The sequence below is a fragment of the Nannospalax galili genome, unplaced genomic scaffold (assembly GCF_000622305.1).
Source record: "Nannospalax galili isolate Female #2095 unplaced genomic scaffold, S.galili_v1.0 scaffold1154, whole genome shotgun sequence".
In the NCBI taxonomy this organism is placed as follows: domain Eukaryota; kingdom Metazoa; phylum Chordata; class Mammalia; order Rodentia; family Spalacidae; genus Nannospalax; species Nannospalax galili.
In genome coordinates, this window is record NW_008335437.1 from 677647 (window position 1) to 703267 (window position 25621).

At 40.9% G+C, this 25621-nt stretch overlaps 1 protein-coding gene across 2 annotated transcripts in view; it reads right to left on the reverse strand.

Annotated features, from left to right (window-relative positions):
• Positions 1-20105, reverse strand: part of Pank3 (pantothenate kinase 3) — a 24328-nt gene extending 4223 nt beyond the window's left edge. Inside the window, exons 1-6 of one of the 2 annotated variants that reach the window (XM_008830157.3) lie at positions 19675-20105; positions 11828-12180; positions 9861-10114; positions 8086-8262; positions 4958-5081; positions 782-907 (exon numbers count right to left, since the gene is read on the reverse strand). In XM_008830157.3, the coding sequence (XP_008828379.1) occupies positions 782-907; positions 4958-5081; positions 8086-8262; positions 9861-10114; positions 11828-12180; positions 19675-19702 (1062 nt within the window). In that variant the 5' untranslated portion in view covers positions 19703-20105. The remainder of the gene's footprint in view (positions 1-781; positions 908-4957; positions 5082-8085; positions 8263-9860; positions 10115-11827; positions 12181-19674) is intronic. The other variant, XM_029562090.1, reaches the window with a different exon arrangement.
• Positions 20106-25621: the final 5516 nt, after the last annotated feature.

Here is a 25621-nt window from a genome sequence, read left to right on the forward strand (position 1 = left end):
CTTAAGAAGTTACTTCTAGAGGCAGGGGTAGATTAAATAGTGAGGGATTGAAAAGAATTCTCATTGTTAAAATTATGTGCCTTTGTAATTACATTAAGCATTTGTAATGAGAGACAAAGAAACAAATATTGAAAACAGATGCTCAGAGCTCTCACATTACTTAGGTCAGAAGAGCTATGAAATTCTAATCTCTGAGGTGCCTACCAGGTAATTCCTTTCCAAATGAAAATGAAGGAATTAATATTGTTCTTAATAATTTGTAATAATCTGTAATTTCAGCACTTGGGAGTCTGAGGCAAGAGGACCTGAACTTTAAGGACAGCCTGAGCATACAGTGAGACCTTATCTCAAAAACAACACAGCCTAGGCCAGAATGTGTATGTGGAGTGGGTTAGGGTGGGGTGGGAGAGGACAGTTCTGTCTATAAACATGAGGACCTAGGTTTGATCCCCAGAACTTATGTAAAAAGCTGGGTGTGGTGCTGCATGCTCATAATCCCACAGTTAGGGAAGCAGACAGGAGGATTCCTGGGGTTTGTTGTCTAGCCATTATAGCCTAACTGGTGAGCTCCAGGCTAACAAGACCATGTCTCAAAGGCAGTAGATGGGGTTCCTGAAGATGACATCTGAAGTTGTCCTCTACCCCCATGCACAAACATGCGCCCCAGCACAAACATATACACAAAAATAACTTACAGTTTTATACATACAAGTATAAGATAAGCAGTATAGAAAGTTTACATCAAAAACATTGCTGTTAATAATCTACAAAATTTTCATACCTCATGTTCTAGAAACAAAGCTTTCAATTGACCTTTTGACCAATAATCCAGTGCATATGCCAAAAGTTTCATGGAGAGGGTATTGACACGTAGAAAGTTTCCAACAAAGACAACTCTGTTTATTTTCTGAAAGAAAATAAAGTGACTTACAAGGGAATTAACTATTAGGTAGGTTTTATAGTACAAAGATGCTATAAAATCTTTGTGTAGGAACGTTAGTATCTTTCACTAGTACCTAGTACATTTCTGGCAGACAGTGCTAAAATTCTGAATATTCATGAACTAGAGTTGGACAGGACACTATAAATTCACCAAGACTTATATATAACACTGACAGTGAACTCTAATGTAAACTACGGACTCTGGACTTCAATACTGATATTATGTCAATGCAGCTTCATGAACTATAATAAAAAGGAATCAAATGCTGGAAGATGTTGAGTGGCGAGGCTGTGCATGTGTGTGGTAGGTGTACGTAGGAACTGTACTTTCTATTCAATTTTACTGCGAACTTAACACTGCTCTAAAAAAATACGTCTATGTACACTGTAAATATGTTCAACCATGACACATAACATGCTCTACAGAGTTGGTGAATAACAATGATTGGACGGGGAGAAAAAGGAAAGGAAACCTGAAAGTGTAAAAGGAGAGGATGGGGGAAAAAACAATCAAGGAATACGGGAGATAAATCTACTAAGAGTTTGGAAATGCCGTATTTTACCCAATACTTTGTATGCTAATTTAAAAACAGATACACAAACTGTAACAGGAGCACAGGCAGTGCATCAACCCCATTCTCTGTTCCCAGCCTGCCCTATGCAGTCAGTCTCTCTCTCTCCCTTTTTCAATTCCACATGCACTAATTTGGTTCCTCAGGTGTCTCTTTTGGTCAGGAAGTGTATCAGGGAACTGGTATTAGAATGACCAGAAATCTTATTTATATTCTCATACTGACGTTTGAGCACAAATATTTGCATGTGTCTGGAATATAAATCACAGCTTTACTCCTAAGTGAATTGGCAGGTCAATCTACAGCCAAAAGACTAACAACGCTGGGAGTGGTGTGGTGCACGCCTTTATTTAATCCCAACACTTTGGAGGCAGAGACAGGCAGATCTCTGTGAGTTCATGGCCAGCCTGGTCTACAGGTCTACTCAGCAGTTCCCAGGCCAACCAGGACTATAAGACCTCGTCTTGGGGGAAAAAAAAGTAAATTGTTGACCCAATGCCTCACTCATCACCCTCCAACACTTGAGGGTGTGATTTATGTAAACAAGGACCTTTATGTGCAAGTTACACTTTTTCTGCCATTCTCTGCCCTATTCTCAATTTTCTTTCTCTTGTTTTTCCTTAAAAAACTGTGTGTGCTCACATGTCTTTAATCCCAGCACTAGGGAGGCAGAGGCAAGCAGATCACTGTGAGATCAAGGCCAGCCTGGTCTACATAGTGAGTTTCAGGCTAGGTGGAACTGGGAGACTCTGTCTCAAAACGACCAAAAAAAAAAAAAAAAGGAACAAAGGGGCTGAAGAGATCAGCGGTTAAGAGTATGGCCATTCTTACAGTCAGGCAGGGCCTTTGACTGATCTTCACATAGACATAACTGGTAAAAGAAAGGAGCCAGGGGCTCCTCTGAAGCCCACGTGACCCCTGAGGAACAGATCCTTAAACAACCTTAAGAATAAAAAATAAATTGATTTATTTGGGCCAACTGTATGGTCTTAAACACCCAAAAGGAAAGTATAACCAAAGATTAAAGTGATCAATATATTTAAGAGTTCAAGGGATTACACTTCCCAGACATTAGACTTAAGTCCACATAAATTGTTATTTAGACAATTATTTCTCATTGATAATTGTTTCTAAGCAGAAATGCTGCTCAGATGTAAGACTTCAAATCTTGGGCTGCAATACTATAGTGCCCTCCTGTAGCTAAGGGAGACAACCAGTTGTTATAAAATGATGATAAATTTGTTTTCTCCCCCGATCTAGAAGCCTTTGTGAGGAACTGACACTGACTCTAGCCACTCCAACAGCTATCAAAGTGTCTGAAAACAAATCCTGAGTCCATCACTCTAGAGTCCAGCCTTGATGGGCAAAAGAAAAATGAGGAACCCAATGGAGGGATGCTTTTGGCAGCTCTCATCAAGAAATTCCAACAGACTCTGATAACATTTGAAATTTGCCCTGTTCTGACTTCTTTCTGGTTCCCTGTCTAGAACTTGTAATGCTAACTATTCTTGCTTTTACTTCTTTTTCACATCTCCTAGACACCAGTCAAAGACTTTCTTTTCTCCCTACTGTTAAGTTATGCAATTTGGGAATCTTTTAGATAGACCCACTGAAGGGGTACCCCAATTGCCTCACCCTGTGTTACTCTTTAGCATGGAAGAAGCCAGAGCAGTCTGATGTCCTGATTCCTTATTGGCAATTTGGATAACCTCTTTAGGGGATGGCGTGATAAGAACAGGAGGTAGGAATTGGCTAGGCAGTTAGGGTAGTAAGACCCCAAAGAAGAGTAGCCAGTTTTTTGGCTAAACAAATGTCCTTGGGCCTCTTAGCAACATACTCTGTTCCAAAGGCCAAAAATGTCAAAAGTATTTGGGAGTTCTTATCTAACACCTAAAAGACTTTAGGGTTACCTCTTGGGGGGTGGGGGGGATGTTAGTGTAGCAAAAAGCCCCATTAAAAAAAAAAAAAAAAAGAGTACATGAAATTGTTCAGGAAAAAGGGACGGGGAAATAGGGGAGGAGCTGGAGGGGAGTGGATGTTGATTTGATCAAAACATCTTATATTCATGTATAAAATTCTCAATAAATTTTTTAAAAGGCTACTCTTGCAGATGACTTGGGTTCAATTCCTAGCACCCACATGGCCGCGAACAACGGTCTGTTACTCCAGTTCCAGGGGATCTGACACTCTTCTGTGCTCCACTGGCACTGCACAACATGGGTGCACTTCCATACATGCAGGCAATACACTCATACAGGTAAAATAAAGATAGTATTTAAAGAGAAAACAAAACCCCTTGCATTTATCACTCCATAATAAATAACCTGCTTTCTACATAATTAGAATAATGTAAGCTCCAAAGTCAGGGACCTTTGTTTTCTTCACTAATATATTTCAAGTACCTCGAACAACGTCTAGCACAAAGGCACTCTACCTTGCTAGCTATCTAATCTCTCTCACATCATCATTATCTATCATCTACCCATCCATCCATCCATCCATCCATCCATCCATCCATCCATCCATCCATCCCATCCAAACTTCTCTTCCAAATAAAAATATCCCAACTAGGTGTGGTCAATCTAGCAGTACATGCTTTATGTGATCTTTTTATCCAGAAGAGGATCTTTGGTGTCTGTCCTTCTCTATTGCTTTCTACCTTAAATCCTTGAAACGCGGTCTCTAACTGAACTTGGATGTTAGGTCGGTAGCCAGCAAAGTCCAGGACCCAACCTTCACACCTGCTGGGAAAGTCTGCAGGTCTTTCTTACATAGGAGCTGGGGATTGGAACTCTGGTCCTGACCACACAGTAAGTGCTCTTACTCACTCCCCATCTCCCCAGCCCTACATGTTTTCTCAAAGCAAGCAGCATGCATCATTCAAACTGCTCGTGAAGAACAAGTCTCAGTGCCTTCATAGCCCTGTACAATGCTGCTTGATCCATATGCAACAAGGCAGCACTGTAAAGAAGCCGAGGGCAGTAAGAAAACTTCCAAGTGTTTCACTAATTAAATACTACAGTAATTGTAAACAAAATAAAAACCAACACACAATGCTTTCAATAGTCATCTCAAAATGCTTTTTTATTTAAAGATTTTTCCTCCCATTCTTAGATTTGTATTGCCTACTCATTCTCAAGGTTTTGTTCTAAAATCAGTATAAGTACTTCTCTGTCCTATTTCTGAACCCAAGTTCGGTTCTGTGGTGCTGGGGACTGAACCAAGGGGCTTGCACTATTTGTCACACTTCAATCTGAATTCTATGTTACTTTCTAAAAGTGAACAAAATAACTGGGCACATAGCATATTCATTTGGTCAGTTTGGAGATGTAATAGATCACAATCTGAGAGGCCTTCTTAAGGAAAACAAAGCAGTTTTGTCAGACCCACAGAAAATACCCATTTACATTTTTTATAAAATTAAAAGTTCTTGAATTTTTTACCTCATTAACAGCACACATTCGTGCCACGGAACCAATGTTATTGGTGATAGTAACTAAAGTAGCTCTTGCCAGATCCTCTTTACTAACAGCTTCTCGCTTCTCTTTATAAATCATATTCCCAAAACTGCAGAAAACGAAAAAACAAACCAGTCAAGTTTATTGGTTATCAGCAACATTTTACACACAAACTTAGGTATCTGTAACAGCTCTACGAAGTTAGGACCAAAAGAGGATGAGCGAACAGGGATCTAACAAAATGTACAAGCAACAGCACCCTTGAAAAAGTTAAAGTTAAACTTGTCTCAAGTATACACTTATTGTTATAAGAAAACAAAGATTCATAAAACATCTACATTTTAAAACTTGCTACAAAACAAGAAAATTAAAAATTACTATTTCAGGAAGCCAAGGGGGGAAAAGGGCAAAGTACAAAATATGAGCCACTTGTTCTACAGTTTCTTTCAGTCATATTTAAATAGGTAAAAATAAGGTGAAACTAATTAGAATTGCATATTTTATTTAAGCCAATATATCTGAATATAGCCATTTTACAATGTGGCATGCATTAACTACATTCCAAGTGCTTCTTGTACACATGCTGTTAGAGGTTATCATGGGGGCAGTACAGGCCTAGATAAAGGAGAGCAACAGAAACTTTTGTTTCTACTTCAGAGACAGGGTTTCCTTGTGGCCCCAGCTGGCCTGGAATTGATTATGCAGACCAGGCTGGCCTCAATTACCAGAGATCCTCCTGTCTCAACCATCCAAGTGCTGGGATTAAAGGCAACTGCCACCACATCCAGCTCAGAAACACTAATAAAGAGACAAAAACGAACATAAAACCAAACCACAGGGAACACCAAGGAAAAATTCTATTTCTGTCGTAAGAAGAAAAAGTTGAGATGGTATGAAGGAAGGTTTGCCACAGAAAAAGGAACAGAAAAAGTTAACTTAAAAAAAAAAAAAAAGAGAGAAAACACAGCTGGTTGTGGTAGCACACACCTTTAATCCCAGCACTGGGGAGGCAAAGTCAGGTGGATCTCTGTGAGTTCAAGGCCAGCCTGGTCTACACAGTGAGTTCCAGGACAGCTGGGGCTACAGAGACCCTGTCTCAAAAAGACCAAAAAATAAAAAAGAGAAAACATGAAATCACAAGTGATATCAAACGGTCAGAGTGAAGGGTCCATGTGAAGGCATCGAGAAGCACTGAGAAGGCAAAGACCACTATAAGGTACTGCAGGCCTTGATAAGGAACGTGGAGTGTACAAGCAACAACCCAAGGCTTCACCCTCTGAGAATGAAGTTAAATACTGATGGAAAGAGATGCTTTCAATAGTGGTACAGCCACTTCTAGGTCACTCCTGTAAGCAATACTAACTAAATTCACTGGGTTACCAAAAAACCAAAGCGGGGGGTGGGGCACAGAGAGTACTGCGGAGGTGATCAAACATTGTATTTACATCTGGAAATGCTATAACAAAATTCATTAATATATAATATATGCTAAATAAAATTTAACCATTATTTAAGGGTGAATTTAAACATTAACATATAAATATATAGGAAGAAAAGTATTTAAATGTCTGAAAGGCACAAAAATAGCCTTAAATAACCTAGGTACCTAGGTTATATAATAAGACTTTTTTGGGTCTTCCTAGCTGGCCTGGAATTCAGAGAGATCCGCCTGCCTCTGCCTCCCAAGTGCTGGGATTAAAGGTGTGTGCCACCACACACAACTTAAGGATGTCATTTTAAAAACTTACTTATTCCCTCTTCCACCCTCCCAAGCGCGCGCATGCGTGCGTGCGTGCGTGTGTGTGTGTGTGTGTGTGTGTGTGTGTGTGTGTGTATACACAGCAATCAGAGGGAAACTTGGAGGGGTCAATTCCCTACTTCCACTATGTTCTGGGGATTAAACTCAGGCTTGGCAAGTACCTTTACCCACTGAGACACATTATGGGTCCAAAGATGTCATTTTCCCTAAGTTTAACAAATAAGTTTAATGAAACCACATAAAACAGATCAAGCATACTTTTATGCTTCTGTACACCTAAGGGTATAGTGGTGATGCATTCAGAGCAATAACAAAGGAAGAAGGAAAGCAGAGCAGTGCACAGTGAAGTCACCTCAAATCAGTAGAAAGAAAAAGAACTACTGATTGTTAAGGCCTTGCGAAAAAAACTGAAAAACTAAAACTGACTTGTACTTCACACAAAACTAAAAAACTTTCATACCATGTATTTATGTTAAATCAAAGACTGAAATATAGAAACACACTAAAGTTAAAAAAAACAAAAACAAAAAACAAAAAAAACCCAAAACCAAACCCCAAACAAAAAAACCCACCACAGGTTAATTCCTTTATAAATTTGGAATGTGGAAGACTTACTTACTATGAATCAATATCCAGAAGCCATAAAAGAAAAGACTGATAAATTCAACTGTGTAGCAAGCCAACGGAAAAACAGAACAGGTACAATCACAAAAAGCACATGTTGGTAAAAACAAATGCAAATTAAAATTACACAAACATGCCACTTCTCCATCATATTAGCAAAAATTCAATTTTCACAGCATACTGGTGAACTTGTAGGGAAATGGGCTTTCACCTGGTGGGTAAGGTAAAAAACAGTATCATTTTGAGGGTATGCTGAACAATATTGCAAAAAGCATTTGCAATCCAGCTTCAATAGATTCTACAGGTGGGCCTACAACATGGGCAAATAAATAATAAAGCCGCAATATGGAAAGATTATTAGAATGTACAGCTATTTTTAGAGCATGTACAGCATGCCACAGAATGGCATAGCTTTTTGGAAAAGAAGATAAAAGGATATGGGTTTGCATTTGTAAACGGCAATTCCAGACGGATGCTTCTGAATAAACAGAAGTGTCTTTTTCTCCCTGCAGTGCAGGGACTGAAACCCAGGACTTTGGCCATCTAGACAAAAGCTCTACTATCTTACAGAGTACTCATAGGGTAAACTCTTTAATGCAGTTTTACTTTCAAACTTATTCAATATTCAAAACTTGGATCCTAAGCAAAGAAAGGGAAATCACCCTTATAATTCCCTAACATACTACTGTGCAAAAACTAAATAAGCAACTCAAATAACAATGTAACTTACCTAGATGCTACAGTCCAACCGGGCAGACCAAATCTTTCATAATCTCCTCCATAAATATCGCGGACCAGCCTGTCAGCTCGGGTGCTGTCACCTTTGGATGCCATCTCAAGAGCCTCTTCAAAACTTTCACAGCCAGTCAATAAACTGCACAGCCCAAGAAAGGTACCCCCTCCAAGGCTAAGGAGAAAAACTCAGTAAGTTGTATTTACATATTATATTCTTTGCCAAAGTGAAAGGGTACAGCATTCATTTATTGAATAAACACCAGAAAAAACATGTTAGCAACACTAAATACTAAAATATTAACATAATGATAAAAGGCAAGAAAAACCGCTTAGCAAAACCAAACCTGTCAGATTAAAGATTAAACCCTATGGGGAGGAAAAGAACTACTTGGCATCCAATAGCTTCTACTTTGTAGTTGCTAAAAACATATTCCTGTGTGTGCATTAAAAGGCATGCTAAGCCAGGTGTGGTGGTGCAGGCCTTTAATCTCAGCACTCAGGAGAAGGAGGCAGATGTGTCTCTGTGAGATCATGGCCAGCCTGGTCTAGATAGTGAGTTCCAGGCCAGTTGGGGATACAGGGAGACCCTGTCTCATAAAAACCAAAAAATAAATAAATAAATAAAGCACACTAATAATAGGCTGTTGGTGCATGACTGCCTCAGTACTTAGAAGGCCAAGGCAAGATCACAAGTTTTCAGTCAGCCTGTGCAAGAAATACCACCTCTCTCAAAAAAGGGGTATGTCTGTTACAAATACCATATAAATAAGAAGGAAATCTATAATTTTAGTTTCCAAGAAATAGTTCTGTGAAAGGTTCATATAGTTGCCCAGTAAGGCTGAAAGTAAAAAAAGAGAAAAAAAAATGCTGTGGAAACTATAAGAAAAAACAGATAATGTAGTTCTGGAGTCAATAGAATAGAACACTGACTATTAAAGCTTCCACCCCTACTATTAAACTCTGGAAAAAACATTCTACATAAAAATTAAGGGGCGGGAGAGATGGCTCAGGGCACTGGCTGCTCTTGCAGAGGACCTGGGTTTGATTCCCAGCATCTACATGGTGGCTAACAACTGTTCAAAACTCCAGTTCCAGGGGAATCCAATGCCCTCTTCCGACCTCCTGGGGCACTGCATGACACAGGTGCACTAACACACATGCAGGCAATACACTGATACACATAAGAAAAATGTAAAAATGATAAATAAAATGTATTTAAAAAAATCCAATGAACAGGTGGACCCCTGGGAATTCAAGACCAGTCAGGGCTACGTAGAGAAACCTTCTCATTATAGATCTTCAATATTTCTACTTACGCACACATATTTTATTTGTTGTTTCAACAAATATGTATTATTTTCTTGGTAAAGTAGAGGTTAGCATTGCACTGATACAACTGGGGGCCCAGCCCAATGGAAGCACACTTGCTTGGCATGCATGAGGGTGCTTGCTCTCCAGCACCAAATAAATAAATAAATGGTCTAGAGAGATGGGTCAGTGGTTAGGAGCACTGGTTGTTCTTGCAGAAGACCTGGGTTCAAATCCCAGCACCCACATGGTGGCTAACAACTGTCTGAAACTCCAGTTCCAGGGTAACCAATGCCCTCTTCTGATCTCTGTGGGCACTGCATGACACAGCTGTACTTACATACATGCAGGCAATACATGCATACTCGTAAAATAAAAATTAAAAAAATAAGATAAAAAGTAGAAAATTACAATTTGCATGTAAGATGGTAAATGCTGCAATCAGACCAAAAAGGTAACTACCTTGTCCCAGTCACTCTTTTATAGTTGTCTTTGGAGTGGACTGCTAAAATACTGACTCCTGAGCCAATGTTCACTACTAGCAGTGGATAAGGATCATCCAGGTTAAAAGGCATCTTTTGGCATCGCTCAGGTTCTGAGGCATTAGCAAAATAATAGCATTCTGCTTGTCCATTGAAACTGACAGAATCTATGTACAGCAAGCCCTTTACAAGGCAGTCAAGTTCATCCAGTTTGTGCAGGTGGAGGTTTCCAATCTGTTTTAAAAAACAAACAAACAAAAAAAGAACTCGATTGAATTGTATTGTGTAATTTTCAGTATTTCACAAAACTTTAGTATATTATTTAAAACTCTCAGGTTTTCACTTATTTGTCCAGGGTCAAAGATCTTATCAAGGATTTTCCTTAGTCCACTAATTCTTGGTGAAGGCAATATCATCTCTGGGGAAGTATTTTAGTTGCATAATCTTTAATTGCTCTGCTATACATTTATTTTACCTGCCTATTAATGTGATAAACAAAGTATCATTGATGTAATTTTAACATATATACTATTTGCTAGAAATTCACCCTATCAATGAAGAGCTACTAGGCTACTATATTTGGAGTTTTATCAAGTGTGGTTCATGTCATATCACCAAAAGCAATGCTACATACGGAATCTGATTCTCCAATAAGGCATACTGTGGCATTTGTACTTTTAATATTAATGATGAATCAACATATAAATGCAAGCAGTTAGCTACTTTATTATGTCCTCTGTCTGAGCATACAAGCTAATCTATATCCTGGTATGCAAATACTGTTAACTCTCCATCTTTATATTATAGTTTGGTACCTGTGTGAAAGTACTGAATTGACTGCAGGTTAGAAATGGGTACGTGACAACATACTGTCACTCAGCATTTACTTATTTGTGTGGTCTAGAATATTACTGAGTGTCTGTGGTCTTAAGACCAGCTGTGCTCTTTCAATGTTTAGTAGAATACCTAATCCACTAAATACTCAAAGTTCTGCCAGATAAATGATTACCAACAAGAGCAAACTTATAGAACATTATTAGAAAATAGTTATATCTGTTTAAAATGTAGAACTTTATATTTGGATACCAGTATTTTCAATGGCCAGGTAAAAGCTGGCTTCAAAGACAGTTTTTGACAAAAATACTATAACACCTATTATTTACATGCCCAAACAAACGACTTTTAAATTTATGTTCAAATTACTCAAATCGAATAAAAATCAGTATTATCCATCAAAAGAATTTAGATAAAAATTCTGATAAAATTATAAGAGGCTTACATGAGGCACATAAGTTAATTTGTATTCTATTAATAATAGCAAAATTCTCTTATCGTATTGAGCAGTTAAATTGTACATAGCCACATTTTCAAGGAAAACAAATTTCAGTACTCTCAAACAGGATCTCTAAACTGTTTCAATAGACAGGACCAAAATTTAAGCAAACCCTTCCAACATTTAATAGTTCTCTTGCCATTATCTGTTATCACCTCAACACAAGAATGTAGCTACTAACCAAATTTGGTACTTCAGGAGATGGCTCTGAGAAACACAGTTATGTGAAAACACACACACACACACACACACACACACACACAAATCATCCAACAATTAAGACAGTAACAGTGAAAAGATTAAGACCCATTTACACCTGACTTTGTATACTGTCAAAGTCACTGAGGTCTCCTTTTTTATTATAGCTTTGTAGCATAGTTTCAAACTTAGCAGGCTTTACCAAACATACTACTATGTACAACAACATGCCTAAATCTGGGCAATTTAGTTATTTTTAAAACCCATAAAGGTTTTAAAAAAATGTTTCAAATCACAATCTAGGTCATGAGCACATGCCTCCTCAGGGAAAATTAACACAAGATAGAAGCCCAGGCTCACGGTTAAACACTGAACACAATTAGCCCTAATTTTTGGTTTCCATATAAGATACCTACTGTACGAAAATCTTTTTCAAACTTATAAGCACCACCTCCTGTAGCACATAGCACCGTTTGTAATGTTGAGAAGTTTTTATCTCTTCCCATTTGGATAAAAGTAGGCAAGTCCTGGGTTGGGAATCGGATAAAGTGCAAGTTCCCTCTTCGGCCAAAAAGTGTTAAATCCTTCAGTTCAAGGTGAACATCCCGAATGCCAGTGGACCCATATGCTACGTTAGAAGTCAAATATTTCCGAATACTTTTTAAGCTCTCAACTTCCTCTTGTTCTTCCTCTGCTGTGATATCGATAGGTTCAAAATATGAGAGCTTTACTAGAGTTCCCCCAATGTCCATGCCAAACCATGGGAAAGCTGTGAATTAAAAAAAAAGTGTATTTTGATTTCAGAAGACAAATTAAGAACAAGTAGTTAATTAGCCACAAACTTCTTTTACTCGGAATCATGCACTTAGTCAATAATACAAAACTTACCTTCCGTAACTCACCCTCCTTTCCTTCAGTTTTATTTGCACAGTTTCTAAAATCTTACAGGACACTGAGATGATGGCCCAGGGCCTTTTAATTCCTTACCTGATTATACATTCTTCATTTAGCAAATACTTATCACATGACTCAGGTGATAGGCAGAAGGTAAACCAATAAACAGGTCATTATCTAGAACTTGAACACATTTCTGTTTCTGTAAATTTTAATAAATTGAGATGGCCTTAGGCAAAAGCACTTATTGTAGAAGCAAAAGGACCTCAGTTACTTCTATTCCTCAGAATAACAGAAACAGGGCTGGAGAGATGGCTCAGCAGTTAAGAGCACTGACTGCTCTTGCAGAGGACCCGGGTTCGATTCCCAGCACCCACATGGCAGCTAACAACACAGTGTCTTCTGATCTCCTGCATGACACTGGTGCACTTACACACATACAGGCAATATACTCATACACAAGAAAATAATAAACATATTAAAAAAAAAATAACCAAAACAGACGTGGTATGCCCTGAAAGTAGACAGGAGAATCCCTGAAGCTCATGGGTCAGGCCCAGCAGAATACAACAGAGACCCTGCTTCAAAACAAGATGGAAGGCAAGGACTGACACTGGACACCTTCACATGTGCACATACACATTGCATACACAGACCTATGTGTATATACACACATATACACGTACACACATTGTACACACAAAGTTAAAAAAAATAAATAAAAAAAGGAGGGGATCTAAGGAAAAGAAAAGTGACCTAATAACATTCAATACTGGGCTGAGAATTAGATGGCTCAGCCAGTGAAGCAGGTTATTTGAGTGAAATGCCAGGAACCTACAGGGTGGAAGGAGAGAATCAATTCCTGCAAGTTGTTCTCTGACCTCTACATGTGTGTTGTGGCACGTGAGCACACAATGCACATGCACACACACACACACATACACACACACACACACAAAGAGAATGGGGAAAAATAGCAAAAACATAATCCTTGCTCATTAAACATATTAAGGTTCTTTGGTACATGTGGTTAATCATGTTGAATTACTTGCACAAGGACAAGCACATACAGGCTAGGATTATCACTCGGGGTTAGGACTTGGGTTAACTGGGCTATATGGCTCTGGAAAAGCCAGTTATTCCCCTGGGTATTATTTTCCTCAAATCCCTGTGAATAGTAATCGAGTGCCTCCTCTACGTTAGAGACTGCAAATGCAAAAACAAGAAAGGTAATTCCTGCCCTCAAGAAAAGCTTGCTCTAGCAAAGGAGTACAACTAAGTACACACAAATGAGATAAGCAAAATAAAATTATATACACAGGATAGGCCAATGACAGGAATGCTAAATTTGATGCCTCTGTTTTGAATGTGAGGAATGTTTCTTTTTAAAAAAGAAAAAAGTTTAGCTATACAATGGCAAAGGCAGTATAGTTAGGGAGTAAGGAAAAATCCTTAAGCACACAAAAGACCTTGCATGCTAAGCAAAGGAACTTCATCTTGATCTATAAATAATTTCAGGCATCATTATTTTCTCAGAAAGAAAGTGGTACAGTTACTATTTAAGTGGTAGAGTACAGGACAGACAGAAGCAACTTACAAGGCACCTGAAAAGTGAGGCTGAGGTATCCTAAATCTAGTACATCAAAGCCATCTAAGTATCACTTGAAAGTATAGACTGTAAGGTCCCTCCAAAGGTATTGAGCAACAACCTTTACAAGTAAAATGTGGAACATTTCTACTAGTCAGAGGTTCCTTCATGCTAATGCATTCAGTTCTACAATGTGATTTCCTTACATTTCTTAGCAAAATACAAGGTACTATTTTGTCACTGTTCCTGAGCCTGGGTGGATAACAAATCATTATTGCAATATTATGAATTATAAAACTGTAAATGTTTTTAATTTTGAGAGCAGGTCTCTCTGTAGCCCCATCTGACCTGGAACTTACTATGGAGACTAGCCTGGCCTCATCTCAGAGATCCACCTGCCTCTGCCTCTGTAGTGCTGGGATTAGAGGTGTGAGCCACGACCCACAGCTCAAAACTTTAATTCAGTTCCCATAAAGCTATAGCTGACACTGAGTACACACTATCTTCTGTAAGTATGTGAATTATATGTATTGGCTCATTTAATCTAGTCCCACGCTATAGTTACCCTATTGTCTCACTACTTCACAAACAAGGAAAGGATACATCTGACATACTTGCTTAGTGCCAACTGTTAAGTGACATAGGATTCTATTCTGGGAAGTCTTTTTCTACTCTCCTGTTATCTCTCAAGTACTATGATATAGGCTCAAAATGAATTTTATATTTAAGATACACAGATTATTTTAAAAAGTAGAGACATGGAGCTGGAGAGATGGCTCAATGGTTAAGAGCACTGGCTATTCTTCCAGAAGACCTGGGTTCAATTCCTAGCACCCACATAGGAGTTAACAACTATTCTAACTCCAGTTCCAGGGGAATCCGATGTCCTCTTCTGGTCTCCAAAGGCACTGCACAACACGGTTGCACTTAAATTCGGGCAAAGCACTCATACACGTGAAAAATGAAAATAATATTTTTTAAAAAGTAGAGACATAATTCAATGAAAGCAGACTCCACATTTCTTTAGTCTACAATTTTGTTTTGAGAGGGTCTCCCTGTAGTCCCAGATGGCCTGGAATTCACTATGTAGACCAGGCTGATCTTGAACTCACAGAGATCCGCCTGCCTCAAGGCCTCCTGCATGCTGGGATTAAAGGCGTAAATATTTTATATGTATGAGTGTATTGCCTACATGTATGGAAGTGCACCCGTGTTGTGGAATGCTCACAGAGGTCATAAGAGGGTATTAGCTGCCATGTGGGTGCTGGGACTCGAACCTGGGTCCTCTGCAAGACAAGACAGTGTTCTTAATCGCTGAGCCACTTCTCCAGTCCAAAAAAGTAGCTAATTTAATTTACACATCTAGAGCTGACTTCCACGCCTCACTAATTCACATTTTGTGTTCCCTGAAATCAGACACCTGAGTCTTGGCTCTCACTTCTCTGTGCCCAGGAAGTAACCTCCGAACTACTGCCAACAGGAGAATCACCAGGTTCTAGGCAAAGTACTCCTTACACTGAGGGCAGAGATCCACAGCAAAGCAGACTATCCTGGGATGTTTCATGAGCCTCACTGTACCCATGACTTCAGTATAAAGTTGGGCAAATCTCTTGAATGACTCTTCAGACAGATGGAAGCTCATTTATAGAAACGGTACTGTAATGCATCTCTAAGTAAAAAGCAGATAGTATCACCAAGTGCTTTCAGTTGACTCATAAAAATCCAGACTTTCATAAAGTTCTGCTTTATAAGATTCATGTGTAAAGTTACAGATCACTTCCCTGTCCCTATCCCCACTAATGATTCAGATAATTAGTACCAAGCAGCAATACAGAGTAGAAATTTACATCAACAGTGTTTGCTTGGACTCCCCCCACCCCCTTCTGTTTTGAGGCAAGGCCTCACACTGTAGCTCAGGTTGGCCTGGAACTCACTATACAGCCCCCAGCTGCCCCTGAACTTGCAGCAATCCTGCTTCAGTATTCCAGGTATTGGGGTTATAGGTGTAAACTACTATAGCCAGCTACCAGTACTTTTAAAACTGGAACAGACAACTGATCCAGTGAACTTGAACTTCCTTTGAATTGCTCTAAATTTGAAAATAACTGAAGGACCTTCAAAATAAGGATACATAGGAGACCCTGTCTCAAAACATTAAAACAAAACACTCATACACAAAAAATTAAAAATAAAAAATTAAAATAGCCACTTTTTGTTACATTTATTTATGGTGGTGGGGAGGTAGTGTCATACACCCATGCCACACCAACACACGTGTGCAGTTAAGAGGACAATTTATTTTAAATTTATTATTTTTATTTTATGTGTATGTGTATATTGCTTGCATGTAGGTAAGTGCACCGTGTTATGCAATGCCTGTGGAGGTCAGAAGAGGCTGTCGGATCCCCTGGGACTGGAGTTACAGACAATTGTTAGCTGCCATGTGGGTGCTGGGATATGAACCCAGGTCTTCTGCAGGAACAACCAGTGCTCTTAACCACTGAGCCATCTCTCCAGCCCCAAGAGGACAATTTTTTGAGTAGCTTCTTCCTCTACCATGCAGGTCCTAGGGACTGAACGTTGACTTGTCAGCCAAGTTCTTCTACCCACTAGCCGCTTTGTCAGCCCAATAGCCACATTTTATATATATATAGACATCTTTCAACTTTGCAGAGTACTCTGATTCATTTCCTTATGCCAGAGAAGTAATCACTATTCAAAAGGAATGAAGGGGGGGGGGTTGGAGAGAAGGCTCAACAGCTAAGAGCACTGGCTGTACTCACAGAGAACCTGGGCTCGGTATCCAGCACCCAAGTGCTGGCTAGCAATAGTCTGTAACTCCAGTTCCAGATCTGGTGACTCCAAGGGCACTGCACTCATGGATGCACTTATACACAGATAAAACATTCATACACCTAAAAAATATTTCTTAGCCAGGTGCAGTGGCGCATGCCTTTAATTCCAGCAGAGGCAGGTGGATCTGTGTGTCCAAGGCCAGCCTGGTCTATATAGTGAGTTCCAGGCCAGCTGGGGTATAGGGAGATCCTGTCTCAAAAAGACCATTTTTTTTTTAAAAGCATGAAGCAACATAAACAAAGACAAAAAACCTTCAATTACAAATCTCTATCATTTAGCAAATGGTCTAATTATCAACTTTTGAATTCTGAAGTACATTAAAATGTGTAGCATATACAATGATATTTCCAGATATATTCTGAGTTCTTGGATAAAAGAATTTCACTCTCCTCATCAATTACTTCAATAAAAATTGTGGTGCTCTGAAACAGACTAAGAAAACACCTACCTTTACACCTTTGTTAGATTCCCTGGAAAGGTCTGGGCATTTTTTTTTTTTTTTAGTTAATTCCTTGTTTCTAAGGAGAGTTAGAAACTATTTCCTCCAAATGTACCATATTACCTACAGGAAGTGATAATTCTTAATAACCAAATTTACAAATAGGTCAGCCAAATTATGTAGAAATGGACTATACATAAACATATTCATAAGTGCTATATGATACATAAACACTGTGCTTAACAAAAATTTTGAGCACCTTACTACTTAGGTTGGCAAAGACTCAAACCTATATTGTATCACATTTAAATATATTTAGCACCTTTTACCATCACTGGGCTGGCTAATCTAGCTGCATTTGCAGGTAAGCATATCACAAGGTGAAAACCCTATACTTTAAGAAATCATGTCCCTCAGGGGTATGAAAATACAGTGTTTACATGCAAGAAATTCTCAAAGAATAAATTTTTAAAATTACATTTTTAGAAAAAGAGATCATGTCCTCAGGGTTGAAAGGAACATAACTGTTTTGCCAATTCTTTATAAATTTTTGCTTTACATGTGCATCTGGTAATATACTGGTTATTTACCTAAAAGTAATATAGCAGCAACTTACTTTAAAAGAAGTTATTCCTTTATTTCTCAACATAGTTTATTTTACAAACTCGTTTTTTTCTTTTTTGAGACAGGGTCTCTCTGTAGCCCCAGATAGCCTGAAACTTGCTAGGTCGATCTCACTGCTTTCCTAATGCTGGGATTAAAGGCATGTGCCATCTCACCCAGCTCAATTTACAATTTTTTTTTTTTTTGGTCTTTTTGAGACAAGGTCTCCTAGCAGCCCCAGCTGGCCTTGAACTCACAGAGAGATCTGCCTGCCTCTGCCTCCCCAGGGCTGGGATTAAAGGCGTGTGCTACCATACCCAGCTTAATTTACAAACTTTTTAATGAAAAACACAATCTCTTTTGAAACACTGGTGAAAACTATATTTATATCTGATCTGCCCAAATTAAGTTTTCAAAGCACTGTCATAAAAAGAAAACCACTATCATTGTATCAGAATGTATCATGAAGTCTTTTCACTAACAGAATTTCTAGACAAGCAGAGAAAACGAATACACTGAAGGAAGCTGTCCAAGTGTTCCACATCACTTCAAGATGCATTAATTTGTTTTGCGTCTCTCGTTGGCTTCTTGAGTCAGGATCTCACTCCATTGCCCAGCCTGGACAATTCACAGCCATCCTACGTTGGCCTCCAAGTGCTAGGATGACCTGCCTAGAATACATGAGTTTAACCCAGCAAATATAAACATACACCAGCAGTGTTTCATTTAATCCTTCACACCTGAGTGTTTTATAGACTTCTTAAACAGCTATCACAAGAAATCCTTGTTAAGGTCTATGAGCAGATAATCTAAAAAGAAAAAAAAAATTGTTCTCCAAGTATTTGTACTATGTCCTGTAGTTGGAAAAAAAACACACTGTACTTTGAGCTAGTGGACTGAGGGCACTAAAAATTACTGAGGCTAAGTTCAATTTCCTCACACTTGAAGTTTTTAGCCTGGTATGGCATGTTGCTTCTCTGAGTTTTATGGGGACTGTTGATGGGCAGGCAGGGAAGGAGCTCATGCCCTTTTTATAACTTAGAGCAATTGGGAGGACAGCATGAAAACACTGCAGAAAACTGCAACAAATCGAGTTAAGATTATCTTGAACCTGGATTCCCACATCCTCTAGTTGTTCAGAGGCTCAAAGTACAATTACAAAGACTGAGCCAATAAATAAGCCAACTGCAGGAATAAAAGACTTTTAAAAGGCAGCACATGAAAGTTGATGTGTTCTCGTGCAGCGTGTAAGAATTTTTAAGTACATGCATGTACAATTATGGGGAAAAAAATCTCTTAACAGGTATTTACCATGCTATTACTGTGATTCTCTCTGGGTAAAGGGAATACATATTATCTTTTTCAAATTTATCTGCTTTTAAATCAAGCATGAACTAGTGGATATTCTAAGCCAAGGCAATCCATCCATTGGGGCACGGTACATGCACAAGCCTTAAAAAGCTCCAATGGCAACAGTCGTGACAACTCCTAGGAACCCACCAGGATTTCAAGGACACAAGCAGGAAGCAAGGAAATCACTGAAAACCGGTGGGAACTGCCGCTAGCTGACAGCCAACACCACCCGGTTTCAACCTGACTTCTAGCTTCAAGTGGGGACTGGGAGCTGTACTGCCGCGTGGCAGAACCAAGTCGAAAATCCTCCCATTTAGCTCCTAGATGTCCCGGAGCTAGTGGGAGAGGGCTGGGGGGCGGCGGGCGCCCTCCGAGCATGCCTGGGGGTGGGGAAGCTGCAGCCCGCAACCCTAGGCTGCAAGGTTCCCTCCCCGGTGGGCGCCCGCTAGCAGCTGCGGGCTCGAGCAGGCCGCTCCGGCCCAGGGCTCCCTCCCAACCCCGCGGGCCCCGGCCCCAGGCCCCCATCTTACAGGGCTTTTTGGCATCCTTGATCTTCATGGCGTCGGCTTAAGGCGCGCGGGGTAGCCTCGGGTGCAGAGCAGAGCGAGGTTTTCGAAGCTGGCTGGGCAGCACGGCAAGGCCAGGCCTAGCCGGTTCCTCCCCTCAGGCCAGGCGGGGCGGGCCTAGGGCGGGGCGGCGGCGCCTGAGGCGACGGGCGGCCCACTGGGCGGCCCCGCACCCCTGCGAGGGGCGACCGGGACCCAGCGAGCTGGGGAAGGCCGCCGGCCGCGCCGCTCCGGGGCCTCCCACAGCCGCTCCAAACAAAAGGCCCCGGTCCCCCGAGTCGCCGCCGCCGCCGCCGCCGCCGCCGCACTGAGAAATAGCCCGCCCAGGCCCAGCGCCCACGTGACTCAAGCCCCCTCACCTCGCTCTCTATGGGGCTGCTGGGAATTGTAGTTCTACTCGGCAGGAGGCCCCGCTCATCGGCAGCATAGGCGCGGACGGACTACAAAGTCCAGGATGCATCGCGACCCCGCCTTCCCGGCCCCCTCCGTTTCCGGAGATCGCCTCAGAGTGGCCCCAGCGGGAAGGGGGCGGGGCCTTAGTCACGCCAGCCGGGAGGCCACCAATGGTGGCTGCCGTGGGCGGGTCGGGCTATTCCCGGGCTCTAGCTTCTCCCAACTCCTAGGGAAAGGGCCTGGGAACTCTGCAGGGAGTGTTACGGCTGTCTTTAAGTCGCAGACTTCCCCTCGATGGTTATTGTGCCATAGAAAGAGCAAAAGTTAAGGTTTCAGAGCGTTGAGTACGTTTGATGAATTAAAATAATTTACGAAAGCACGCTCTTACTTAAATTAGGAACACCTTGAATGTTGGGGTTGGAATGATGTCAGCAATGACGCTAACATCTACTGCATCTTGCCGCATCTAAGGCATTCTGTTAAGTACTATTATTTACTGTAACTAAGCAGCCTAGTGCGCCACATACAATTTTATTTTTAATTTTTCTTTTTTTTTTTTGTCTTTTTGAGACAGCCTCCCTGTAGCCCCAGCTGTCCTGGATTCACTATGTAGACCAGGCTGGCCTCGAACTCACAGAGATCCGCCTGCCTCTGCCTCCGGAGTGCTGGGATTAAAGGCGTGCACCACCACGCCTGGCTAATTTTTCTTTTTTATGGCAAAGACGCTATGTAACTCTGGCCGGCCTGGAGCTTGCCATGTAGAGCAGGCTGGCCTCGAACTCACGCAGATCCTCCTGCCTCTGCCTCCAGAATGCTGCAGTTAAAGGTGTTACCATCACGACCAGCAATTTTTAAATTTATTTTGAAGATATGGGAGGAACTGGGAAGTTAAAACACTAAAGCACATGCTTTTTGCCAATATTCTGTGTTCCTAGGAGCCTCCAAACCAGCTCCTCCTTATAAAGGGGAAAATGACTTACAGAAGAGAAAATGAGATGTTCTAGTTCCCAGAACAAAGCCAGGATGTCCTTTTCTCTATGCCTCTTAGAGCTTGAGAGCTCCCATCAGAAGAGGAAGAAGTGGCATTGAAGACCTGGCCTCTCCTCCACTGTCTCCTAGTTACATGGCCAGAAATTTGGTGGTTGACACCCACATGGCGGCTAACAACCATTGGTAACTGCAGTTCCAGGGGATCAGACATCCTCTTCTGTCCTCCACCTGCACTGCACAGCACCCGTGCACTTACACACATGTGGGCAATACACTCATACATGTAAATTAAAAATGACAGAAGAGGGCTTCTAATCCCCTGGAACTGGAGTTATGGTAGGTTGTTAGATGCCATGTGGGTGCTGGGATTTGAACCCTGGTCTTTTACAAGAACAGCCAGTGTTCTTAACTGCTGAGCCATTTCTCCAGCCAGTAATAAATAAAATTTTGTGTATATATATATATATATATGTCTTTTTAGATGGTCTGTAGCCTCACTGGCCTGGAACTCACTATGTAGACTAGGCTGGCCTGGAACTCACAGAGATCTGCCTGCCTCTGCCTCCTGAGTGGGAGGACTTAAAGGCATGCACCACCATGCTCACCCAGAAAATAAAATATTTTTTTTAAAAAAAATTAGGCAGTGAAAGAGCTGGCAATGTAGCTCAGAGTACTTGGAGAGAGTTAGCAGTGAAGACAGCATTCTAACCAAAGCATTCTTAACAGACAACCTTAATCTCCCTTCTCTGTAGAGTGCTGTGGTTAGGATGTGGTTTGCTGAAGCCAAAATGCACACTGAACCTTAATTTCTCAGTGCAGTCATGTGATAGGATGGGACCCTTCAGGGTGATTAGGTCCTGAATACACTACCCTCAGGTATGGATTAATGTCTTTCTCTAGGGATTGGGTTAAATCTCACGGAAGCAAATTGAGTCTGGCAGATCTGGATTAATTACCTGAGAGCTGGTTGATATAAAACAAAAGTAGCCGTGCCTGGTGTTTTGGCTTCTTTCACATTTACCTACTTGCCATTCTCCCATGAGCTTTTGCTTTGTGATTTCATCTACCATGAAGTATTTTCAGAACTGCCCTGTCGTGAATGCTGTGTACTAGACATGCCCTTTTTCCCTTTCTAACTTACATAGCCTCAAGTATTTTGATATAAACAACACAAGGCAGACTGAAACATATATGATATTGGGGCTGGAGAGATGGTTCAGTGATTAAGAGCACTGCTCTCGCAGAGGACCTGGGTTCGATTCCCAGCACCCACATAGAAGCTAAAAATCGTCCATAACTCCAGTCCTAGTGGATCCAACGTCCTCTTCTGACCTCTGTGGGCATTGCAGGACACGAAAGTACGTGGAGGCAATATACTCATACACATAAAATTTTAAAAAGTATTTTAAAAAGAACTGGTATGTTGCATGATGTTTTTCTTCTGCTTGTTCTAAGTTTTAATTTAAATTGAGTCTTTGCAACTACCTTTCTACCCTTTGATTGTTAGTTTGTTTTGTTTATTTTGAGACAGTGTCTCCCTATAGCATCCACTCGCCTGGAACTCACTTTGTAGACTAGGCTGGTCTTGATCTCACAGAGACCAACCTACCTCTGCTTCTGGAGTGCTAGGGTGAAAGGCATGTGTACCACCATGCTGGAGAGATGGTTCAGTGGTTAAGAGCACTGACTGCTCTCGCAGAGGACCCAGGTTCGATTCCCAGCACCCACATGGCAGCTACAAAGTGTCCTTAACTCTAGTTCCAGGGGAATCCGAAGCCCTCTTCTGACCTCCGCAGCATTGCACGACAAGGGTGTACTCACATACATGCAGGCAATATACTCACACACATAAAATAAAAATAATAAAATATAAAATAAAATTAAAAAGGTATGTCTAACAGAAAGACAAGACATAACATTGGAAGTTTTCACCTGAAAGTCCCAGTCAGACTCTATAGCCATGATGCTTACAAACTTTAACAGCTTATGTACCATACTGTGAGGCTACAGATTGGCTCAGTCACCTCTTTCCCCAAATTAAGTGTAAGCCCACAGAAACAGGTAAGAAATGCGTCACTCAGCAAGGATATGGTTCATAGATTCAGTAGGAGTCTGTTGTCTCAAATAGATTTTTTTTAAAATCAGTTTATTAAGAAACTCTATTAGGACCAGTGAGATGGCTCAGCAGGTAAAGGCCAAGCCTGATGAACTGAGTTTGATCCCTGGGATCCACATGGACGAAGGAGAGAACCGACTCCCTCGAGTTTGCTGATCCCCACAAGCACACTGTGGCTCACTCATCCCCACACACATGCACACACAGATAAATAGTATAAATGTAAGAAAAGAAAGCTTCATGACTCATGTCACCTGGAAAGAGAAGTGTTAACTGCTCTAGTCACTTTGGTCTTTGGAAAGAAACAGGACTATCAAGTCCACAATCCAAAAAGTTGAAAAGGCCTCTCAGCTCAGGCTCTGCAATAACTCAGGAGGTAAAATTAAACCACCACTCTTCCTTAACTTAGGATGATGGATAGGCACATTCCAAAGAAAAGATTGCCAATTAGATTTTACTCAAATGCTCACCTGTCAAGGATATATAATATATTCGGGGGGGGGACTTATATATTTTTATTTTATGTGTATGGATGTTTTGCCTACAGGTATATAAGTGTACCACATGTGTGTAATGCCATGGAGGTCAAAGGTGTTGGAGTCTCCTGGAACTGGAGTTATGAATGGTTATAAGCTGCCATGTGGGTGCTGAGATCTGAACCTAGGTCCTCTGCAAGAGCAGCCAGTGCTTTCAACCACTGAGTCATTTCTCTAGTCCCAGGGATATATTTTTGTTGTTTGCCCATACCTTCCCTAAATGGATAAAGGCCTCTTTTACTCAAACCAAAGGGACTCAAGAAGTTATTCTCTGAAATAACACTTTCCCCCCGAGTCGCCACAGCCTCAAGAACATCTTAGACACAAAGCCATTTATACTTGTAAACTACTGTGTGATCTCATTCAGGTTTCTTAGCAACCCTTTGAGGACAATAGCTTTAAAACCCATACAAATCCTTCATAGGACTATTGTAAAGATAATGCAGGGCAACTCACCTTTGAGAAGTCCACACCCAGGTTCTAGGGTGTGCCCTATTTCTGAGTGCCTCTTTCTCTTACTCCTCATGTTTAAAGTTTACATTAAAACTCTTTAAAGCCCAATGTGGTCTCCCCTGCCTTTAATCTCAGCACTTGCGAGGCTGAGGCAGGCAGATCTCTGTGAGTTTCAGGACAGCCTGGTCTGCATAGTGAGTTCCAGGTCAACTAGGGATACATAGGGAGAACCTGTCAAAAAAAAAAAAAGAATCCAGGCATGATGATATACATTTTAATCCCAGCACTTGGGAGGCAGATCCCAGATTACATATTTGGTTTTTAAATACTTTATTTATTATTTTTATTTTATGTACATGAGTGTACTGCCCACATGTATGTAAGTTACTCATGCCATGCAGTGCCCTTGGAGGTCAGAAGATGGTGTCATATTCCCCTGGAATTGGGGTTAAGGGGTGTTGTTAGCCACCACGTGGATGCTGGGAACTGAACCTGGGTACTCTGCAAGAGCAGCAGTACTGAATCACCTCCCCAGTCCCACATTTGATTTTTAATAATATATTTATTATTTTTTTCTTTTTGAGACACGGTCTCACTATGTGGCCCTTCTGTCCTTGAACTGGCTATATAGACCAGACTGGCCTTATTACTCACAGAGATTCACCTGCCTCTGCCTCCCTAGTGCTGGGGACAGAAACATTTTCCTATGCCTCTAAGTATATAATCTGACAATTCAGAACCTTGCATGGTAGGCAATACCTTCTTTTCCTTTTATATTCTGTTACCCTGTTTCACACAGAACACTAGATGTTCTCCAATGACTCCGTAGTTCTATTGAGTGAGAGTCATGATCTCTGACCTGGCATGCTTCAAAAGGGTCGCCCTGTGTGATAGTATTCGCTAGCTGGCTCTCTTAGTCCCAGGTTCTCTACCAACATGTACCTTTTGTCTACATGCTGCCTCTCTTTGATAGTATCAGCTTGAAAATCAAGATGAAATGAGGATACACACGCCTTGTGATGGAATGGCCATGGTCCACAGGGAAGGGAAATGAAAAGCCATAGAAATTTGGGTAGCTTTCAGACAGAAGGTAGTGCTAGTTTCTGTGGCCCAATGTGATGTACATATGGATGACTTAAAACATAAGGTTTAAATCACGTATCTGTGAATTAATCATCTATTCACTATTTGCTCAAAGATGGGTCGGCCAGATGGGCTCTGCTATGTGCCACAGAAATACCAATCTTTTTTTTTTTTTTTTTTTTTTTTTTGAGATAGGGACTCCCTGTAACCCCAGCTGGCCTGGAACTCCCTATGTAGACCAGACTGTTCTTGATCTCATAGACAACTGCCTGCCTCTGCCTTCTGAGTGCTGGGATTAAAAGCATGCACCACCATGCCTAGCTCAGAAATTACCGATCAT